The following is a 19,171-nucleotide window of genomic DNA, read 5'->3' as shown; positions in this document are numbered from 1 at the left end:
GGTATAGTTCGTCTTTAAGTATTAAGCAAACTGGGTTTGGAACAGTTTGTTGCACAGCACTATTGATCTTTTGGTGAAGCACCAGGGGTGTATGGTTGCCTATATGTGTATATATTTTTTTGTCAAGCTGATTATTTACTTGAATTTCTGAAATATTGTGAATGAGACTAGAGGGTAAAAAGATACTGCTTTTGTACAGAATGTATTGTTTGTGCTGGGTGTGGATTATAAGAGGGCAAGTACTGAATATAGTCTGCCTGAAGGTGTTCTGTGTCTGTACTCAGGCTAAATCACTTTTATGTACATAACCTCTGATCTCAGTGTTTTTTTTTAGAAACCCCCTATGGGCCATCAGAAGTACATAGGCATAAAAGTATTCTATTGTACTATTGTACCATGTCCTTCCTTATTGCATTTAGCTTTGTCATCTTATTCATCTCTGTAGTAGAGGATGTTAGAGGAAAATAAAGGTTTAAGGAAGAAATGGATTTTCAGTGATACTGTATGCAGTTGATGAAATGGAGATTTTTTTTTTGGGGGGGGGTTACAAATATTGGGTGTATCAGTTCACTAGGAAATAATATTTGTGTATTGGCCTTAGAAACATTGTAACCGATGCATGATAAATTTAATTTTTCATTAGTAAGTCACTTTATAGCTATTGGTGCATGGGGCATTTGGCTTCTGATTAAAACAGAAAGCCAAGGACAGTCAAAAACATGGACTTTTTCTGTATCATTTACTTGTGTTTGTATATTATAAGCAAATTGAACAATAAGACTGATTCAACACGTGTGGGTACAGTCCAGTTCTGGCACTTTTTAGCCCAGAAATGCTCACTTCAGCATCTTCAGGCTGAAATGCAAGCTGACGAAGGGTTCACATTTAAGTGAATGGGTGGTGATAGGAATGGCTAATATATGTTGGTGTAAAAAATGACCCATGTGACATAAGCCTTAGTCATAGGAAATAAAAAGCATCTTGCACAATATTTATGTATGTATTAATATATAGCACAGTGCTTTACAGGAAAAACACAAACTGGTAAGGTTCATATAAATTAGTGAGAATGATGAAATACAATTAACATGCTAGGAATTCCAATACACAGTTCACAAGAATTCTGTGCTTTGTGTTGAAACATGACCACTCTGTTCCCTCCCATTGTACCTGTTTCGTTGACCTAAAAAAACAAACCGCTACTGTACAGGGTTGAGTTTTTGACATTTTGATATTTACATAATAGGACAATTAGGTTACAATGTATGTATAGCCTAACTATTGTTAGGTAATCAGTATACCATATAGTTACATAGTTACATAGTCAAGTTGGGTTGAAAAAAGACAGAAGTCCATCAAGTTCAACTCTTTCAAGTGAACCCGGCACCCACATAAACCTGTACTGAGCTAACTATATACTCACACACTGTGCATAAACTATATATACCAACATCAATACTAATATATACCATGCTTTTTTTAGGTTTTCTTGCTCAATGTCCCTAAAGCTTTTCACTTGCTGTACAGTCCGGATAAAGCAGTGGATAAGGAAACAGCCATTCAAACCATTGCCCAACAGATAGTTACATTGTGTGCGACTCTGGAGGAAAACCCTGGAGTGAGATATAAGAAGTGAGTTGAATGAGTCTAAGGGCTCTGGCACACAAGGAGATTTGTCGCCTGCGTTTTTTCCCCCTGTCGCTTTGGCGACAAGTCACCACAACAATACCCACGAAGAGATTTCATGCGAGTTGAGCTCCAGGCGATCTGCTACCCATGGTACACTCAACAGTTAACCCCCCCTCATGTTTACTCAAGTTGCTCAGAAAAGGGTCTGTGTGCGATTTGAAACAGCAGGCGATTTGAAGTAGCCTCGTATGTTTTGACGCTAGCGATTTCCATTGATTTAGCATTGGCGTCTTGTCGCCAAATCGCTCTTTTAAAAATCGCCGGCGACAAATCTCCTCGTGTGCCAGAGCTTTAAGGCAGTATCATAATTATGCTGTCTTTGGCTAATTCCTGTGTGATACAAGGTAATCCTTTGTTCAGCAATTCTTTATTTATTTTTTTCTTAGTGCTCCCTGGGACATTATTGCTAAAACTTTCATTGTTATGATCTTGGTTTATATATTTTTATATATTTCAATCTATTTCAGATTCAATTGCATTAGCTTTCCCAGCACTGCTGCATCTACTCCATAACTACTTTAACTCTAAGCAAATTTTATGTGCCCTACTGCCTATTTTATCATTTTATTCTTTTGGATCTGACACAATGATCCATTGCTTTGTTGAACTGCAAATATGACAAGGAGATGAGTATAAATCCTTCTGTTTTTTGTTTTTTTTTTAAAGGGACTCAAACTTTTTTTTTTCTTTTTACCCCTGAATATTATTGTCCCCTGACATGCAATGGTACAACACAAGTAGCCAAGACCCTTCCTGATTAGTGGTGATCATATTCTCCGATACCTAAACCTCCTGGATGACCCAGTTTTGGCACTATGGCCAAATATTCCATACCAATATCTAGTATAAATAAATTTAAAGCAACTGGACTTGTTAAGTAATCATTGAAGACGTTTCACTACTCATCCGAGCAGCTTCTTCAGTTCAAATGTTGAACTGAAGAAGCTGCTCGGATGAGTAGTGAAACGTCTTCAATGATTACTTAACAAGTCCAGTTGCTTTAAATTTATTTATACTAGATATACCATGACCTGGATGAATGAAAATCTTCGTAGACATTCCATACCAATCTACTTTTTTGTGATGTTTATGGCTAACTTTAGACTTTTGGCATTTTTCAATGGTTTTATTGTATACCACAGGGAGCCACTGGATAATGCAGAAGAACTGGCCAATCTGGTGGAGGAACAACTTGTTCAGTATTACAAAATGGATGAAAAAGACCAATTTAAGGTAATATGTTACAGACTAAAACCCAACAAATAAATTCCAATTTATAAGTAAGTTTGTGTATGCAGTGAGCTCTTTCTGCATTGTTTCTTGCTATTTATTTGTTTCCTGGTATTTATATAGCACCAACACATTTCCGCAGCACTTTACAGATATTATACACCATTCACATCAGTCCGGCTCAAGTGGAGCTTAGAATCTAAGGTCCTTATTACATGCACACACATATTGGGAGTCAATTAACCTGTATGTTTTTGGGAGTGTTGGAATATCTGGAGGAAACCCACACAGAGATGGGGGAATACATAATCTCCTTGCAGAGAAAGCCCTGGCTGAACTCTGGACCCCAGCGCTGCAAAGCAGCAGTGCTTCCCACTGAACCACTGTGAATTACAAGATGCATTTCTAATATACAATTCCCCTGTGAAATGTTCCTTCTCATGCCTTCCATCTCAGTACTGCAATTTATTCCAACCTATACTTTTTTTTTTTGTTTGTTTTTTTTAAATGGGGGGAACACTGACACACTTTTATGACAGAGGATATTGTTTATTTTAGAATACTCCTTAATTAGGATGAGAGTGCATTTGTGGTGTACCAAGAACAACTTCTGCTTTAGTCAGAATATGGATCCTTTCAGCTGTGAAAGGGATCTGCCAGTGGTCAGTGAGTTGCTACCTGCCTCAGTGTTGCAACCTTTGTTTGTGTACTGGCAGCATAATGGTGCCATATAGGGGGCAGCCCTTCAAATGTTCTTGCACAATGATTAATCAGCAAATAGATTAAAGACTTTCTCTGATGAAGAAGTAATGGTTGCTTTTAAGTTAACTTTTAGTATGTTATAGATTGTCCTATTCCTAGCAACTTTTCAGTTGGTCTTTTACTATATATTTTTTATAGTTTTTAAAAAACTATTCTTCTATTTGCAGCTTTCAAATAGGGGTCACTGACCCCTGCAGTCAAAAAACTATTGCTCTTTTAGGCTACAGTTTTATTGTTAACATTTTTTTCTATTCAGATCCTCTCATTCAAATCACTCCCTGGTTGCTAAGTTAATAACCCTAGCAACAAGAGAGCTGCTGAACAAGAATTGAAACATGTAAAACACCAATTGCAAATTGTCTCAGAATATTACTCTCTATATCATACTAAAAGTTAACTCAAAGGTGAACAACCCCTTTAAATTAAATTACTTTCCACTGGTTCTCCTCTGTCCAGCTATTTGAGCAGTTACTTTTATATATAAATTGAACATCAAGACATCTGAGCTACTCTTCTTTACTTAATGTCCTTTGTCAATAATTCTTAGATTTCTGCTTAGGGTGGCACCCTCTTCTTAGTTTAAGGGTACCACCCTACCACCCTTCCTGAACTGGGAGTTGTTCTTTTTTTTTTCTTACAATCATTTCCAAAGGACAATTTGGGTTTTTGTTGTGACTTAAATCAAATCACTCTGCAGACAGTTCTGCAGGTCTTTTATTTCATGACCATTGGGGCTGTTTGCTCTGGATAATCCCATCCTCCAAATGGAAACTTACTTTGTAACAACTATGGGCACAGGACAACAACTAGAGCACCTCAGGCCTTTCATGCACAAAGGGCTCAAGGCATTTGCCTAAAACAAATGATAGACATCTTATTACCAGGAAATACAGTATATTATATGACAATTTTTGGTTTCAAGATCTGCATTTAGCATGCCAAATCCAAGCAAGCCTGCTTCCTAATGGTGCCTTGTTTTTCACCTCTAAAGTTTGTAAATTGTGCCTTGCGTTTTATGTTCCTGACTACAGTTATACTATATTACTAGATAGCATTCTAGACACTTTCCACATGGTAAGGAACTGGTAGTGACTGTTCTAGATCAATGTCTTCTGAATTATTTAATTTTTTGATTATTGCAAGCTAACTTTAGAAAATGTAAAGCCTGTAAAGAGGCTTCATATTAAAAATATACATACATTTTTTAAGTTTGTCGACACCACAATAACCATTCTCTTGCAGGCTAAAACACAGTCACAGCTGCTTATAGTGGACAGAGGATTTGATCCATTTTCTACTATACTGCATGAACTTACATTTCAAGCTATGGTCTATGATCTCCTGCCAATCGAGAACGACATCTACAAGCAAGTACCCCTTACCTAATATTCTTGTCCTGTCTGTTCTATCAAGAACTGTAACACTGTTAAATGTACATTTATGATAATTGCAGATCCATAACTGATTAGAAGATGAATACTTTTGATGTTCTTTGTCCCTTCGTAAAATGCTTAGTTTAGACAAGACAAGAGAGATGCTTAGTTTAGACAAGACATGAAGCTATTTTAGAAAATAGTTTGTCCACTGGCAGGCACTGTGTCTTCCATTAATGCGTGTACCACCTCTGAGCATCATCTGTAATTAAAAACTGGGCACATTCATTTCCCCAGGAACAGTAACACCAAAAATGGAAGTGTTTTAAAGTATTTAAAATATAATGTACTGTTGCCCTGTACTGGTAAAACTGGTGTGTTTGCTTCAGAAACACTAGTGTAGTTGGTGTATAAATAAGCTGTTGTGTAGCCATGGAGGCAGCCATTCAAAGGAGAAAAGACTCAGGTTATAAAGCAGATAAACTTTGTAGAATGTAATGGTGTTTTGCAGAGCTTATCTACTATTTAACCTGTGCTATTTAGCCCTATTTCACTAGCCTCCATTGCTACAGCAGCCTATTTATATACACAATAGCAGTGTTTTCTGAAGCAAAGAGATCAGTTTTATCAGTGCAGGGCAACAGTACATTATATTTCAATTACTTTAAAGCATGTTCATTTTCAGGTGTTTGGTTGGATGGCATAAAGGGTTCAGATGACCACACAGATTTTGACACAGAAACGCCAAACTACGCCAGAGAAATAACACAATGTGATAGCTTAAAGGTGACCATATATGGGAAGATTCACTTGTTTGGTGAGGTCGCCAAATGAGCAGATCTTCTCCTGAAATTCCCACCTAGCGCCAAACAACTGAATTACGATGACAGGTATAAGCACAGTTGGATTGGGGACAGCATCAACGAGCCTCTGCGGCCCCAGGTCCAACAAAAAATCAAACCTGCCCAATCGACATCTGCCCAATTTTAGGCCAGATATCGATCGGGTAGGCCTCTTGTGGGTGTCCATACACAAGCAGATAAGGACCAGAATCGGCAGCTGAAATATGTCCGTGTATGGGCTCCTTGAGTCTATGCAGATTTTTCTTTTCCTTTTTTTGCAGTTATTGCAAATCTTACAAAGGTCAAGAACATCACTATATTTGTAATGTGTCTGCTTTTGTTTTGTTTGGAGTTAAACTATAGACTGCAGGCCATGTTTGAGGTACCATTGTAAATACTGTCAAGGAAACATAACTTTGTTATTTCCATAGGTATCGGACAGAGAGCGCTTTAGCAAAGGACAAAGAAGCACGATTGGACGAATCCGATGAACTCTGGGTTAAAATTCGTCACAAACACATTGCTAATGTACTGGAGTATGTATTACTTGCTACATTTCTTTCGCTTATTTTATGTTGTCTAACCTGTTAAATCATCATGTGCTTCAGAATGACTTTGGTTCCCTAATTAGTGTTAATTGATATAATGTAAATCTGATTTACAGAAAAAAGCAGTTTAGAGCTTCTTCACATGAATTTCCATGTGCAGCAAATCTGGCGCAGGAAAATATTTTGCTTCTTGTAGAATTTAAAGGATCAGTAAAACCAAAAAATAAAAAGGTTTTCTATACATTTAAATGTACTTTACCCTTCAGTGGTATATCATTTTATATATATATATATATATATATATATATATCTCGATGAAAAGGTTTTTCATCGATGTTTCCCTGGTTTTGATTGCTGCACCCAGGCATCTTTTTGTGAATCTTCACGTGAGTGCCAGTGACTCCTTACTTTTATATATATATATATATATAAATAAATAACTATGTAACTATTAGATAAGCTATCCAGTTTCAAATAGGGTGCACATTTACATAGCAAACAGTGTTTTTGGTACTTGAGGCTTTAGCCGCAGGCCAAGAATCAGCCCCGTGTAGCTGTAGCCTAAAGGCTAATGTGAAATGCAATAAAGAAACATACTCAAGCCAGCACAGCTCTTTATATGTGAAGATATTTGCCCCTGATGATGTCCTCGATAGCTGCCCATCTTCTTTTCTGTTGATTTGCAGGACATTGTCTGAGCTTCTCTTAGTTGGCTGACTGATAATTCTGAGGGAATAAAGCACTACAGAGTGCCCATCTAGAGTCATTTTCTATTTCAAAGGCAGTGTGCAAAGTACACAAAATGGGTGCAATGCAACACTTTTTTGCACTTTACACACTGCCTTTCCTGATTAAAGAATTGCTGTAAGCTGGGCACAAAGACCCCTGGCTGCCCCCTTAAGTAGAATGCTGCCTGCTTTTGTCAGTACTCTATTAAAGAGGGAGTAGTTAATGGGAGGGGAAAGCATGGTGAGACAAATGTACCATTCCTTGTTCTTGCAGAATAGTAGCTACTGTATTGTCTTCTCTTGGATAGATGTTATTTTGGTTTATGGACCTTCACATATTGAATATTTATATTTGTTTATAACATTAACAGGGAAATTCCCAAACTTGTCAAAGAAATTTCATCAAGCAAAAAAGAAACCGAAGGAAATGTATGTTGCCAAAAACAGGATTGGATGATTTTTATGGATTGCTGTTATATGTATATATTTACTCTTTATATAATATGTGTAATTTCCCAAATGTATAACTGCAGTGCTCAAATCACAAACAGTGTTTCATATTCTCAGCATGGCTAATATTTAATGCCTTGTAATTTTAATTTACCGGTTACCCTAATTTGTTGGAGCAACTTTTAATAGAGAACCATCTAACATGCATTATTGTCATCGTTCTAATTGTTTCTTATAGAGTATTTGTCTCAGTTTTTAAATGTGGTGCTGTGTTACAGGTGCCATAGGTTATTATCTCCTTTTGCATTAAAACTATCTACATTGTAAAAAGTTGCAAATAATCTGGTTTCTGTATTCACAGACCAAAGCTAACCCACCTTATATTTATTCTCTTCAAAGAGCAAAGAATATACAAATATTATTATACTGCCATTTTGCTTAACTTAAAAAATAGGCTGTAGCAGTCCAGTACAGTTGATGAAATGTAAACCTTCAAGACAAATTCATGTTAAATTTCTCAGAGTGCTCTTTAAGCAATTTTGCAATTTACATTACTTTTTTGCCTAATTTTCAAGACATTAGAAGAAAATGTGTACTGCTGATATAATGAAATTGAAACAACAGTGCCACCTGCTTGTCAGTTTTTTTAGAGCAGGGACTTTTTGTGTGAACCAAACATTAAAAACTTACTGGTCATAACATTGGGTCCAGGTGCACCTGCACCATCAATAGTTTTTCTAGCAGGCACTCACAGAAATCCCACACACAGGCTATGTAAAATAACTGTAGACCATTATTTATATACAAGTAGCATACACAGCAGCTTCACTTGTTTCGTAACAAAACACTTAATCATAGGCTTATATAAAAGGTCTGAAGAACAGAGAACTTTTCTTATGTTGTTCAGCATGGGAAAGTGAGAAACCTCGGAATACGCTTCACAGTCAGAAGAACTGACAAGCAGGCAGTGTAGTTTCAATTTCATTAAAAGAGCATTTTAAAAATTTGCCAACTTTAAAAGGGCAAAAATTTAATTTTGAGCAATTTTACATACATTTGTTTGAAAGGTTTACATTTGAGGAGTATTTCAGTCCAAGGCACATGAAAAATGCAAATCCTAATGGAAGGACTGTGCTTTGTACATTCAGTGAGAAATGCCATTATTCTTACAGATGGAATTTAAACCATTCATCAGTGGGTATATTTTCCTCTTAAAGTAGTTTTCATTTTGGCTACACTGCATGTTTTCTTTACTATCTAGTATAGATTTAACAGTGTGTATAGCTAATTTCCTTTTTCAAAAGTTTTGCCATGGAATAAGAAAGTACTTTATTTATTTCCCCGCAGATCTCCATAAGTAAGTTGGCTGATATCATGAAAAAGATGCCCCATATCCGTAAGCAGATAGGCAAGGTAAGCGAAAGTGTTATAGTATTGTCATCGTTGTGTGGCAAATGTAGAGGAATGGGTTTTCCCAGCATATTCCAGTTTAAAGGAGAAGGAAAATTTAAATTATCGGGGGGATGCCAAATGTAAGGCACTGGCATGGAGTTTGTTCTATGAGCAGCCCAGAGCAATCTTCTTCTTCGTTCTTTAGTGGCCTTGGGACAACACATGCACAGTAGAGTGAAAAAGACAGCTTTTTGCTTAAAGCAGTGCTGTCCAACTTCTGCGGTGCCGAGGGCCGGAATTTCTCTCACATACATGGTGGAGGGCCGCTAATGGAAGCCAGTTTTGGCCACTCCCCCCTTTTAAACCACACCCACTTCAAACCACACCCGTTTTATCACAATGGTGGTAGTCCAGCAAAAACCCAAATGCTTGGTCCTCACTGCAGGGATATCAACCATCATTCATATATGAAAGAATTATATTATGTCATATTAAGACATACCCTTAAATCCATATGCCTCCTCCTCCCCTGTGGATAGCACAGCAACCACCAGCATATAATTCCACACTTTAGGGACCATTTAATGGCTATTTCCAACTACTAACAAACTCCCAGAACAAACCCCTGCCATGTTCACCTCGTACAGGCAGCATAGGGTAGGCAGAGTATGGCACACACAGGCAGCACTCTGCCTGCCCTATGCTGCCTGTGCGTGCCATACTCTGCCTGTCCTATGCTGCCTGTGTGCCATACTCTGCCTGCCCTATGCCTACACACAGGCAGCATAGGCCAGGCAGTACATACAATGGGGGTGATTACAGCCTGGGGGGGTGAACAATGCAGAGATTAAAAGGTGTGAACTACACAGGGGATTAAAACATTTTTAAACAATACAGAAGGATTACAGCCTGAATCTAAGGTGAGAACCATGCAGGGGGCCAGTTAAACTCAGTACTGATACCATTTAAAGCTTACACAAAGGTAAGCCATCAAAGCAGCCAGACAGGTGGGGGCCACACAGAGGGGGGTCGCGGGCCGCATGGCTTAAAGTTTTCCTTTTTGCTCTACTACAAAGAAGGATGCAAAGAAGGACAAAACAAAAAGATCTCTCTGTGGTGCTCACTGAAACGTACCCCAGACTGGAGCACCAGCTCGTGGTATCAGGTAAGTCATTATGACTACTTGGGGTGCATAACATTTGGCACCCCCCCACACACACAGCGATTTAACCTTTACTTCTCCTTTAAGCATTTCTTTTTTCTTGTGTCCCTCTGTCATCTCTTGATGTTAGTCCTTGGAAGTTACCTTACAGACATATTTGTTACATTTTCCACATAATATAACTCTGCAATTAGTGATTTTTTTAAACTGCTTTCCAGCAAACCCTACACCTCAGTTTAGCCGAGGATTGCATGCAGAAGTTCCGAGGAAGGCTGGAGAAGTTATGCAAAGCTGAACAGGTAATTGTTTGTACAGGACAATTGTGTTATCCTGTAACCTAATCTCTGAAGAAAGCGGCTCGCAAAGCACCATGGTCAGCCAGAGAATGGATAAAACTCGAACTTTATTTACATTCTTAAAAACCCAGAACGCCTGACGCATTTCGTGCGTGCCCGCACTTAATCATAGGCATACATTCTGAGACAGTAACATGGTATATAAAGCCTATCAATTAATGACATCACATTTTTTTTTTTTCCTCTTAACTTTATGTGTATAAAAATGAAACAGAACGAAATAAAGAAAGATAGACTAACATAACATATACAATTCTCTGGCAACATCACTTTGAGGGAACATAACAATTAATATCAAATATAGAATTTAAACCATGTGGTTGGCGCGTGCCCAATGTAAATATCCATTTTACTTCCCTCTGCAAAAGTTTCGTCCACAGATTCCCACCTCGTTCATCTGGAAACACCCTGTCAATAACCTGAATCTGCAGCAAAGCAACATTACTATTGCAACAGTCGATAAAGTGCCTAGAAACTGGACTATTGCTTTTTTTTGCAACGATATGTGCAATATGCTCCCGCATCCTATGTTTAAGTGAACGAATAGTACAGCCCACATACTGAAGGGAACAATTCATACAAGTCAACAAATAAACCACATGGTGTGTGTTGCAGTTAGCATAAAAGCGCATATCAAAAGAACACTTGGTCACAGTGCTTACAAAAGTAGTGGAACGCTTGACATATGTGCACGTAATGCATCTCCGCGCACCACAGGGATATGTCCCCTTAATATTAAGCCATGTGGCTTTAGCTTTCGCTGATTTCAGAACTGTTGGAGATAAATAATTGCCCAAAGTGGGGGCTCTACGTGAAACAAATTTACAACCATCCACTACCACGGGCTAACTGGGGGTCATTGAGGAGAACTGGTAACAAATTTTGAATAATCTTTTTCATTCTATAAAATTGTCTACTATATGTAGTCACAAAGATGGGAACATCCTTTTTGCCCTCCATTATAAAGGGTCCCCCCCCGAACTCCACCGGCCATTTCCCCAGATCTTTTATGCAACAGAAGCTGCCTGTCCATATTAAGCGCTCTCTCAAAGGCTGGTGAAAGGTGTTTCATAGTGTAACCCCGACTAAGAAAACGATCCCTTAACTGACAGGATTGCTTAACAAAACTGGCCTCAGTACTGCAATTCCTCCTTAATCGACAAAACTGTCCTAAGAGAATCCCTTTGAACAAATGTCCTGGATGACAAGAGTCGGCCCTCAAAAGGGAATTCCCCGCACAAGGCTTCCTATAGACATCAGTTTCAATAAACCCGCCGTGACACCTTAATTCAAGGTCCAAAAAAGTGATCCGAGTTTTACCAAACTCACTTGTGAATTTTAAATTTAAATCATTCATATTCAAAAATTCCACAAATTGTGAAAAAGCAAAGTCAGTACCCCTCCATACAAAAAGGAGGTCATCCACAAACCTCCTATATAACACCAAGTGCTGTAATAAAGGTGCCTCACCACCAAAGATGCGGGATTCCTCCCACCAACCCATGTACAGGTTGGCATAGGTGGGCGCAAATTTAGCACCCATTGAGGTCCCGCATCTCTGGAGGTAAAAGACACCCTCAAATTTAAAAAAATTGTGCGTCAATAAATATAAAATAGCATCCAAAATGAAATCCTTAAGAACGCGATCATATGAACTATAATTATCCAAGTGGTAAGAGAGCCTGCAAACCTTTGTCATGGGGGATGCAGGAGATCCTGTAACCTACAAACACATAATGCTAATGTACTGCTTCAGTTTTATCTGTTTGCGCACATTTTTTGCATGTACTTCTTTCCTTATTGCAAATGAATCTGCCAAGTGCTTACCAGAAAGCTCAGACATATTTGTTTTATAGGATTTGGCACTGGGGAGTGATGCAGAGGGGCAGAAAGTCAAAGACCACATGCGTGTTCTTCTTCCAATTTTGATAAGCAATGACTTGGATAATTATGACAAAATAAGAGCTATCCTTTTGTACATCTTCGTAGAGAATGGTAAGTAGTTCTACCAAGGCATGCATAACTCTGTATAACACAATTCTAAACAGGGAATCTAAGGTGGCATGTGCTATATTAGACAGAACCAAGAGATAGATTTATATTAAATTTTTATCAGCTGAAATCCAGCTGCAAAACGGTTCTTCTCTTTCAGCGTCATTTGAAATGAACTAAAACATTGATGTTACAAATTATAACAACTTCACAGCTTACAGACAGCAGGCAGGAGCTACATAACCCACAATACATTGCACTGTGATGTTCCTTTCCTCATTGACATCACGTGTGCAGGGAATTGGGATTTGCAGGATGCAGGCTGAGGACAGTCGACTACTGTTACATTTTATTTGAGTCTCAGAGCAGTCAGCCAGATCAGCAGGAGAACAGGGGGCCGGGCTTATGTAATTATTTCAAACCATATTATTACATTAAAAATCATGAAAAGGCTGCATATTTATTAACTGATGTATATTGCAAAGTTGCTTGAAATTATGTTAAATTTTTATAAAGCTTAAGTTGTGTTTGGGTGGAGTTCCCCTTTAAACCATATCGGTTATAAAACATTTTATCTTTTAAAGACCAAAAAAAAAAAATGTTGATCTTCTGCTTTCCACGTGTTAGATTTTACATGATGAGACCAGTACTCTCATGTTTGAGTATCAACAGCATCTGTTCTCTTCCTCTTACTTCATATTATATCTAAAGGAACCTCCCAGGAAAACCTAGACAGGCTGATCACACATGCTAAAATTGAGGGTGGGGGAGATGTTTTGAAGAACTGGAAGTACCTTGGAGTTCCAATTGTACCCAAGGTAGGTAACATAAAACTCAAGCATTAAATTCTCAATTGTGATATAAAGCACTGATGCTTTTGCTCCACTGTTCTTGGTTCTGTGTGAAATGTTAATGGACACTTTATACCTATATACACTTTTGGTAAACAAAAACAGAACAAATGCATTTTTTTATTTTAAAAAAATCCATATTTTCCCAATTTATTTTGCAATTCTAAATCAAATAATGGAAAATGTTATTTTTTGGGTTTTTTTTTCCCCTGAACTCATTCCCTCTTCCACAGGGCAGTTTCTGTGCCTATCATTTAGAAAGAGGTAGATACAGAGAGTTTAGTATTATTGATATGAATGATGTCAGTATCTCTAATAAATCTCCCAAAAACTCACCTTCTGGCCCAGCTTTAACTTACTGGTCTGACACGCAGGGCGAACACACTTGTCACAGCTACTAAACCCCAGAAAATACCCTGAGAACTGAGAATTGCCTCTGCTAACATACACGTAACTCCAGCCCATAGGTAGATCATTTTGCTGTCAGCTTACCATGAATGACCGATCTGGCCCTTTTTTTGGACCCAACTGTTAAATATTTCAGATCACTTAAGTGACTTCAGGCTGGTGGTTAGTTGGGGAAATAGGATTTTTACTATTACATCAGCTTTACATTAGCTTTCCATTTTAAAGGGGTACTTGGGCATCGACACCAGTAGCATCTAAGTAGACATTGTGTAGAGATGCCATATGTGCAGGCCCTACACCATCTTTCTATAATGCTTATACTGTCTGTTTTATGTCTGCACTTGTCCCTCCTGGCTTCTTTGTCTAGCACCGTACCTCAACCTGTCCTTTCTATTGTTATTGCTTTTATTTCCCTTCACTAACATGTTGTCTTTGTTTTCTTAAGACTTTCTGTTCTGGGCAGTCAGGTCAGTCCTGAAATGTTTAAGGGGTTTTTCATTGACTGGATGCACACTTTTCATATTTCTCCAACATCATCTGTCATGAGAACGTACATGGCTGTGCTATAAATATTTACCATTCCTGTAGCTTGGAGATGCTGGTCATTTTATTCCCTCATGTCACCTTTCTTCTACCAATCACTTACTTGCTGGGGGCATTATTTTCTTTTTGTTGCCAACATGCTTATCCTACAGAAAATAGTTGTGCAGTGCCATCTGATTCCTGTCACAGTGAATTGTTAGGGAAAACCTGTAATTGAGATAATGGCATGTTCTCTGTAAAGCAGATATTTATAGCTCCAGGGCTTTTTAGGATAGCTGATGTTGAGATGAAATAAGCAAATTATCAATTACTTCCACTACTTACCATTAGTAAATAAGGGATATATTCAAATTCTGCACTGCAGTGGGAAAGCCATATTTTAGTTCAGGGAAAATAACAGTCCCATCAGTTAGTTAGGGGGCGACGTATCATTTTCTTCAGAAATGTTCTTATGTAAAGAAACAAGTATCAAGAGTACAAGTTATTCTGTCTGCTGTCTGTCTTTAGTCAACACAGCGTAGGCCAGCAAGGAGAGACCGATCAAAGGAGGAGACATTTCAGTTGTCACGTTGGACTCCCATAATAAAGGATGTTATTGAGGTGAGGCAATCGCTGTCAAAACAATGTTAAACCAAATTCCAATGTATCGGGTACTGTATATGATATAAGGGTGTTGTCTTTATTGTCAGAGGGACTTTGCCTTTGCTATCATTTAATGGTCAGCAGAATTTTAAGTGGGTGCTTTCAACATGGGCAAAATGTTTGTCCAGCAGCCCAAGCAATACACCAGGAGCAAATGACTTGTTTATTCTGCAGCAGAATTGATACAGTCTCTTGAATCATTTTCTCATGTCATTCTGAAACAGTGACATATCATTACTTTTCTTGTTTTCTAATAAACAAGGACACCATGGAGAATAAGTTAGACTCCAAAGAGTGGCCTTATTGTTCCGAGTGTCCAGCAGCATGGAATGGATCTGGAGCAGTGAGGTACAGTATTTCCTTGTATAATTCGGTTAACTTTATATGCTCAAGGTATTATACACATTCCTTACATTTATATATCCCCAAATCTCCCAGAGAAATATAAACTAATACATCTAGCCATTACATCTAAGGACATTTTTCAGTCTTGGTTTTCTGATGACTTCAGTATTTATAACTAAAAATAAGATTCATAATATGATTCAATCTGCCATCAAACATGTATATGCTGTATAGAAATATATACAGCATATGAGTATATCTTCAATTTGTTTCTTTTGTTGTATGTATATGCTGGAAACCTGCAGATTATCCCAGATAACATCCGGGGGGGGGAGGGGAATCCTGATTATTCAACTTTCCATTCACCTAAATACAGTTTAACACAACTTTGTAAGCAAATATCAAAATAACTGTCTCTTTATGTTGTAATTGTGTTTGCATCCTACTGCTCTAGTTACATGAAATAAGTCAGGATTTTACCATTTCCTGGGACTTGTTTCTTTCTCTCTGGGGAGATATTTTTTCAGTATTTATGTCTCTGTTATGCCTTGCAGTACAACAGTTGTGCCATTTATTGCTTCTCTGGTTGCCAGATATATTAACTTTTTGTTAACAAAACTGAAAAGGAGGGTTAACAGGAGAAATGATTTATGTGTCCGGCTGACAAACAGTATAAGGCTGGGTTTACCTCAGTGGTAAAATGTATAATAATACAGGTATGGGGCCTGTAATCCAGAATGCTCAGGACCTGGGGTTTTCCAGATAAGGGATCTTTCTATAATTAGGTTCTTCATACCTTAAGTGTATTAAAATTAATTTAAACATGAATTAAACCCAGTAGGATTGTTTTGCTTTCAGTAAACATAAATTAATTATGTCTTAGTTGCGATCTACAAAATACTATTTTATTATTACAGAGAAAAAAAATGTATCATTTTTAAAAATTTTAATTATTTGATTAAAATACAGTCTATGGGAGATGGCCTTCCCGTAATTCAGAGCTTTCTGGATAATGGGTTTCCAGATAACTGATCCCATACCTGTTATGGTATAAAGGCAAATTAGCTTAACGAGGAGCCATCTTAGGGCTTTGGCACACAGATTAGTAATCTCCCCAAAATGCCATCCCACCGGTGAGAATGTAAATCGCCGGTGGGAAATCACGGAAGTTTCCTCTCTAGGCAACTTGCGTGATTTCGGGGAAATCGTGGCACCACGTATGCCATCCCACTGGAAATGTTGACACAACTCCTTTTGATCTGATTTTGTAATATAAACCAAATACTAGTTTCTAATATTAAGGTTTAATTTTTTTGCCTTTATGTACTTTACTTCTCTCTTGACAGTGCCAGGCAAAAACATAACACAATATCCCGGGACGAAAGGAAGAACGTGTCAAGGCTTATTATTTTTGTAATCGGAGGCATAACCTACTCTGAAATACGTTGTGCTTATGAAGTGTCACAGGCCAATAAGTTTGTCCAAGTAATAATAGGTAAGTAATGGCAAGTAGTTTCTAGTCAGGTGGCTGCACCGTTTCTTCAGTGCTCTAACTCAGCGTTAAGATTAGAAACCATAACCCATCTTCTATTTTATCATGTATGAATGAAGTCTTTGATCTTAACACACAATTCTGTGTTTTGCTTCCTGTGAATTGAGTTAAAATGCTTCAGCCAAATGTCATGAGTGTTTTGGCTGATTTTTGCATCTATTTATCTAAGCAGCAGAATGTACATCTTTAAAAACTAATGATAGAGGTATTACATGTGATTTGTCATCATTACATGTTGCATACATGTGGACATTACACAACTCACTTTAGAATAATTTTTAAAGTACACTATAGGCCCTCCAAGAATTGTTAAATCATGCTGTACTGGCCTGGAGGTACAGCAGCCTTATGACATTAAAGGAAAACTGTTGTGATTTTTTATGGGGTACTTTTTATTTTTAAATTACTTTACAAACTGTACTGTACAAACTGAGCATGTACAGACCTCCAGGGAGGGAACATGACAAGTGTTTGACGCCTCCAGTAAAAGTAAGATGTATGAGGTAGGTGAGCTAGAGATGTCATCTGTGGTGTCTGAACGCTTTACTGCTGTTCCTCCAAGCTAGTATTGCAACCTTATGATTATTTCTAAGCTCTTTAATATTTAAGTTCTACGCTGCAAAAATTATGCAGTTAAAATAACTCACAGGGCTTGTTTGTCATCAAAAAAATATATTGGCTTGAAGGAGTACAGTTTAAAAACAAAAAGTGGTTCCTCAGACTGCACAATGCACTGAGATGGCGCCTACACACCAATATTACAGCTAAAAAAATATGTTTGGTTCAAGAATAACATTTTAAGTGGTAGAGTGTATTATTTGCTACATAAACATTGTAATTTAGGAATAAAAAACCATAAATATCATGACCGAATCCTTTTAAGTCTACCAAAAAATAATGTAAACTTGAAATAAACACAATAATATTGCTTTGCTTCCAATAAGGATTAATTATATCTTAGTTGGGATCAAGTACAAGGTTCTGTTTTATTGTTGCAGAGAAAAAGGAAATGTTGCATTATAATGGTTATAGTAATGGCTGTTTACAAATTTTTTAGATTAATATTTTTTTATTCATACAAGTTATATATTTCCTTCTTTAGGTTCTACTCATATTATTACCCCTAAAACAATGCTGGATGATGTAAAGAATCTCACTAAAGAAGCCGTGATCCCAACAAACGACTAGCAAACATCTCACATGTATCCTATAATTAAACCCTCCGTGCACCTTAGAATTGCTTTTTTGTCTTTGCGAGATCACAGCCACCCTCCTTATAAACTACAGGCTCTCCTTCTCCAACCACTGGAATGTTTATTCTCTACACATAGGAAGCAAAGGGTTTCTTTCAAATGTAATTGTGCTTTAATATATTAATAATCCTTTAACCAATGAATTTCTCTGCAAAGCACTGAAAATAGAACTTGTACAGAGAATGTTGGCATTTGCTTCACTGAGATTAATGCAGTTTTACGGCTGACTTTATAATGGTAACATATGCACTGTCTCAGTTCGTTTTTTATTTTTAATATATAAAATGTCTTTCCTTTACCCGATGGGGAGAGAGAGAAATCTCAACTGAACAGCATTATTTTAGAAATTGTATTCTAGCAAACTAACAAGAGGCTGAATACTGACTCCGTTTAAAGTGGTGGTTCACCTTAAAGTTGGCTCTTAGTAGGTTATAGAATGGCTGATTCTTGGCAAATTCAGATGGTCTTAATTTTATATTACTTATAGTGTTAGAAATATTTGCCTTTTTCTTCCGACTAGATCTCAAAAGGAGACCCTCTCCTATTCATATTCCAGTTTCTCATTTAAACCACTGCCTGGTTGCTTGGATAATTTTAACCCTAGCAACCAAATACCTGCTGAAATTCCAAACTGGAGAGCTGCTGAATGAAAAGCTAAATAATTAGTCAAGAACCACAGAAAATAAAAGGTAAAGACCAATTGCAAATTGTCTCAGAATATCAAGCTTTACATAATACTAAAAGTTAATTTTAAGGTAATCAACCTCCTTTAATTCTGGACCACGTATCACTAGCCACGTATCTTACAGTAGGCTTGTATTAGAGAGGATTAGAAGGGATCCACCAATAGCCATTTTGGCATTTCTAATACCATAGGTCACAAAAGACTTGTATGTTGGAAAATAAGATTTAAAGAATAAATGTAGGTTTTATTTATTTTTTTTCCCATTTCATTTATACTTTTTTATGCAGCCAGTATAATATAAAGAACTGTAAGCAAAGCAATGGTAACACAAATATATTCAACAGCTGGAAATAAAGATATATTTTTAA

The 19,171-nt window shown here is 37.4% G+C and overlaps 1 protein-coding gene across 1 annotated transcript in view; it reads left to right on the top strand.

Moving 5' to 3' along the window:
• Nucleotides 1–19,171, top strand: part of stxbp3 (syntaxin binding protein 3) — a 33,155-nt gene extending 13,984 nt beyond the window's left edge. The window contains 13 exon segments of the mRNA NM_001015972.2: nt 1,484–1,632; nt 2,832–2,922; nt 4,924–5,048; nt 6,328–6,432; nt 7,544–7,601; nt 8,970–9,035; nt 10,395–10,475; nt 12,389–12,527; nt 13,236–13,342; nt 14,834–14,926; nt 15,231–15,316; nt 16,660–16,808; nt 17,968–19,171. Of these exon segments, the coding sequence (NP_001015972.1) occupies nt 1,484–1,632; nt 2,832–2,922; nt 4,924–5,048; nt 6,328–6,432; nt 7,544–7,601; nt 8,970–9,035; nt 10,395–10,475; nt 12,389–12,527; nt 13,236–13,342; nt 14,834–14,926; nt 15,231–15,316; nt 16,660–16,808; nt 17,968–18,053 (1,335 nt within the window). The 3' untranslated portion in view covers nt 18,054–19,171.

This window comes from Xenopus tropicalis, chromosome 4 (assembly GCF_000004195.4).
Source record: "Xenopus tropicalis strain Nigerian chromosome 4, UCB_Xtro_10.0, whole genome shotgun sequence".
Lineage (NCBI taxonomy): Eukaryota > Metazoa > Chordata > Amphibia > Anura > Pipidae > Xenopus > Xenopus tropicalis.
The sequence above is the reverse complement of the archived record's forward strand: the minus strand, read 5'-3'. Positions and strand labels throughout refer to the sequence as shown.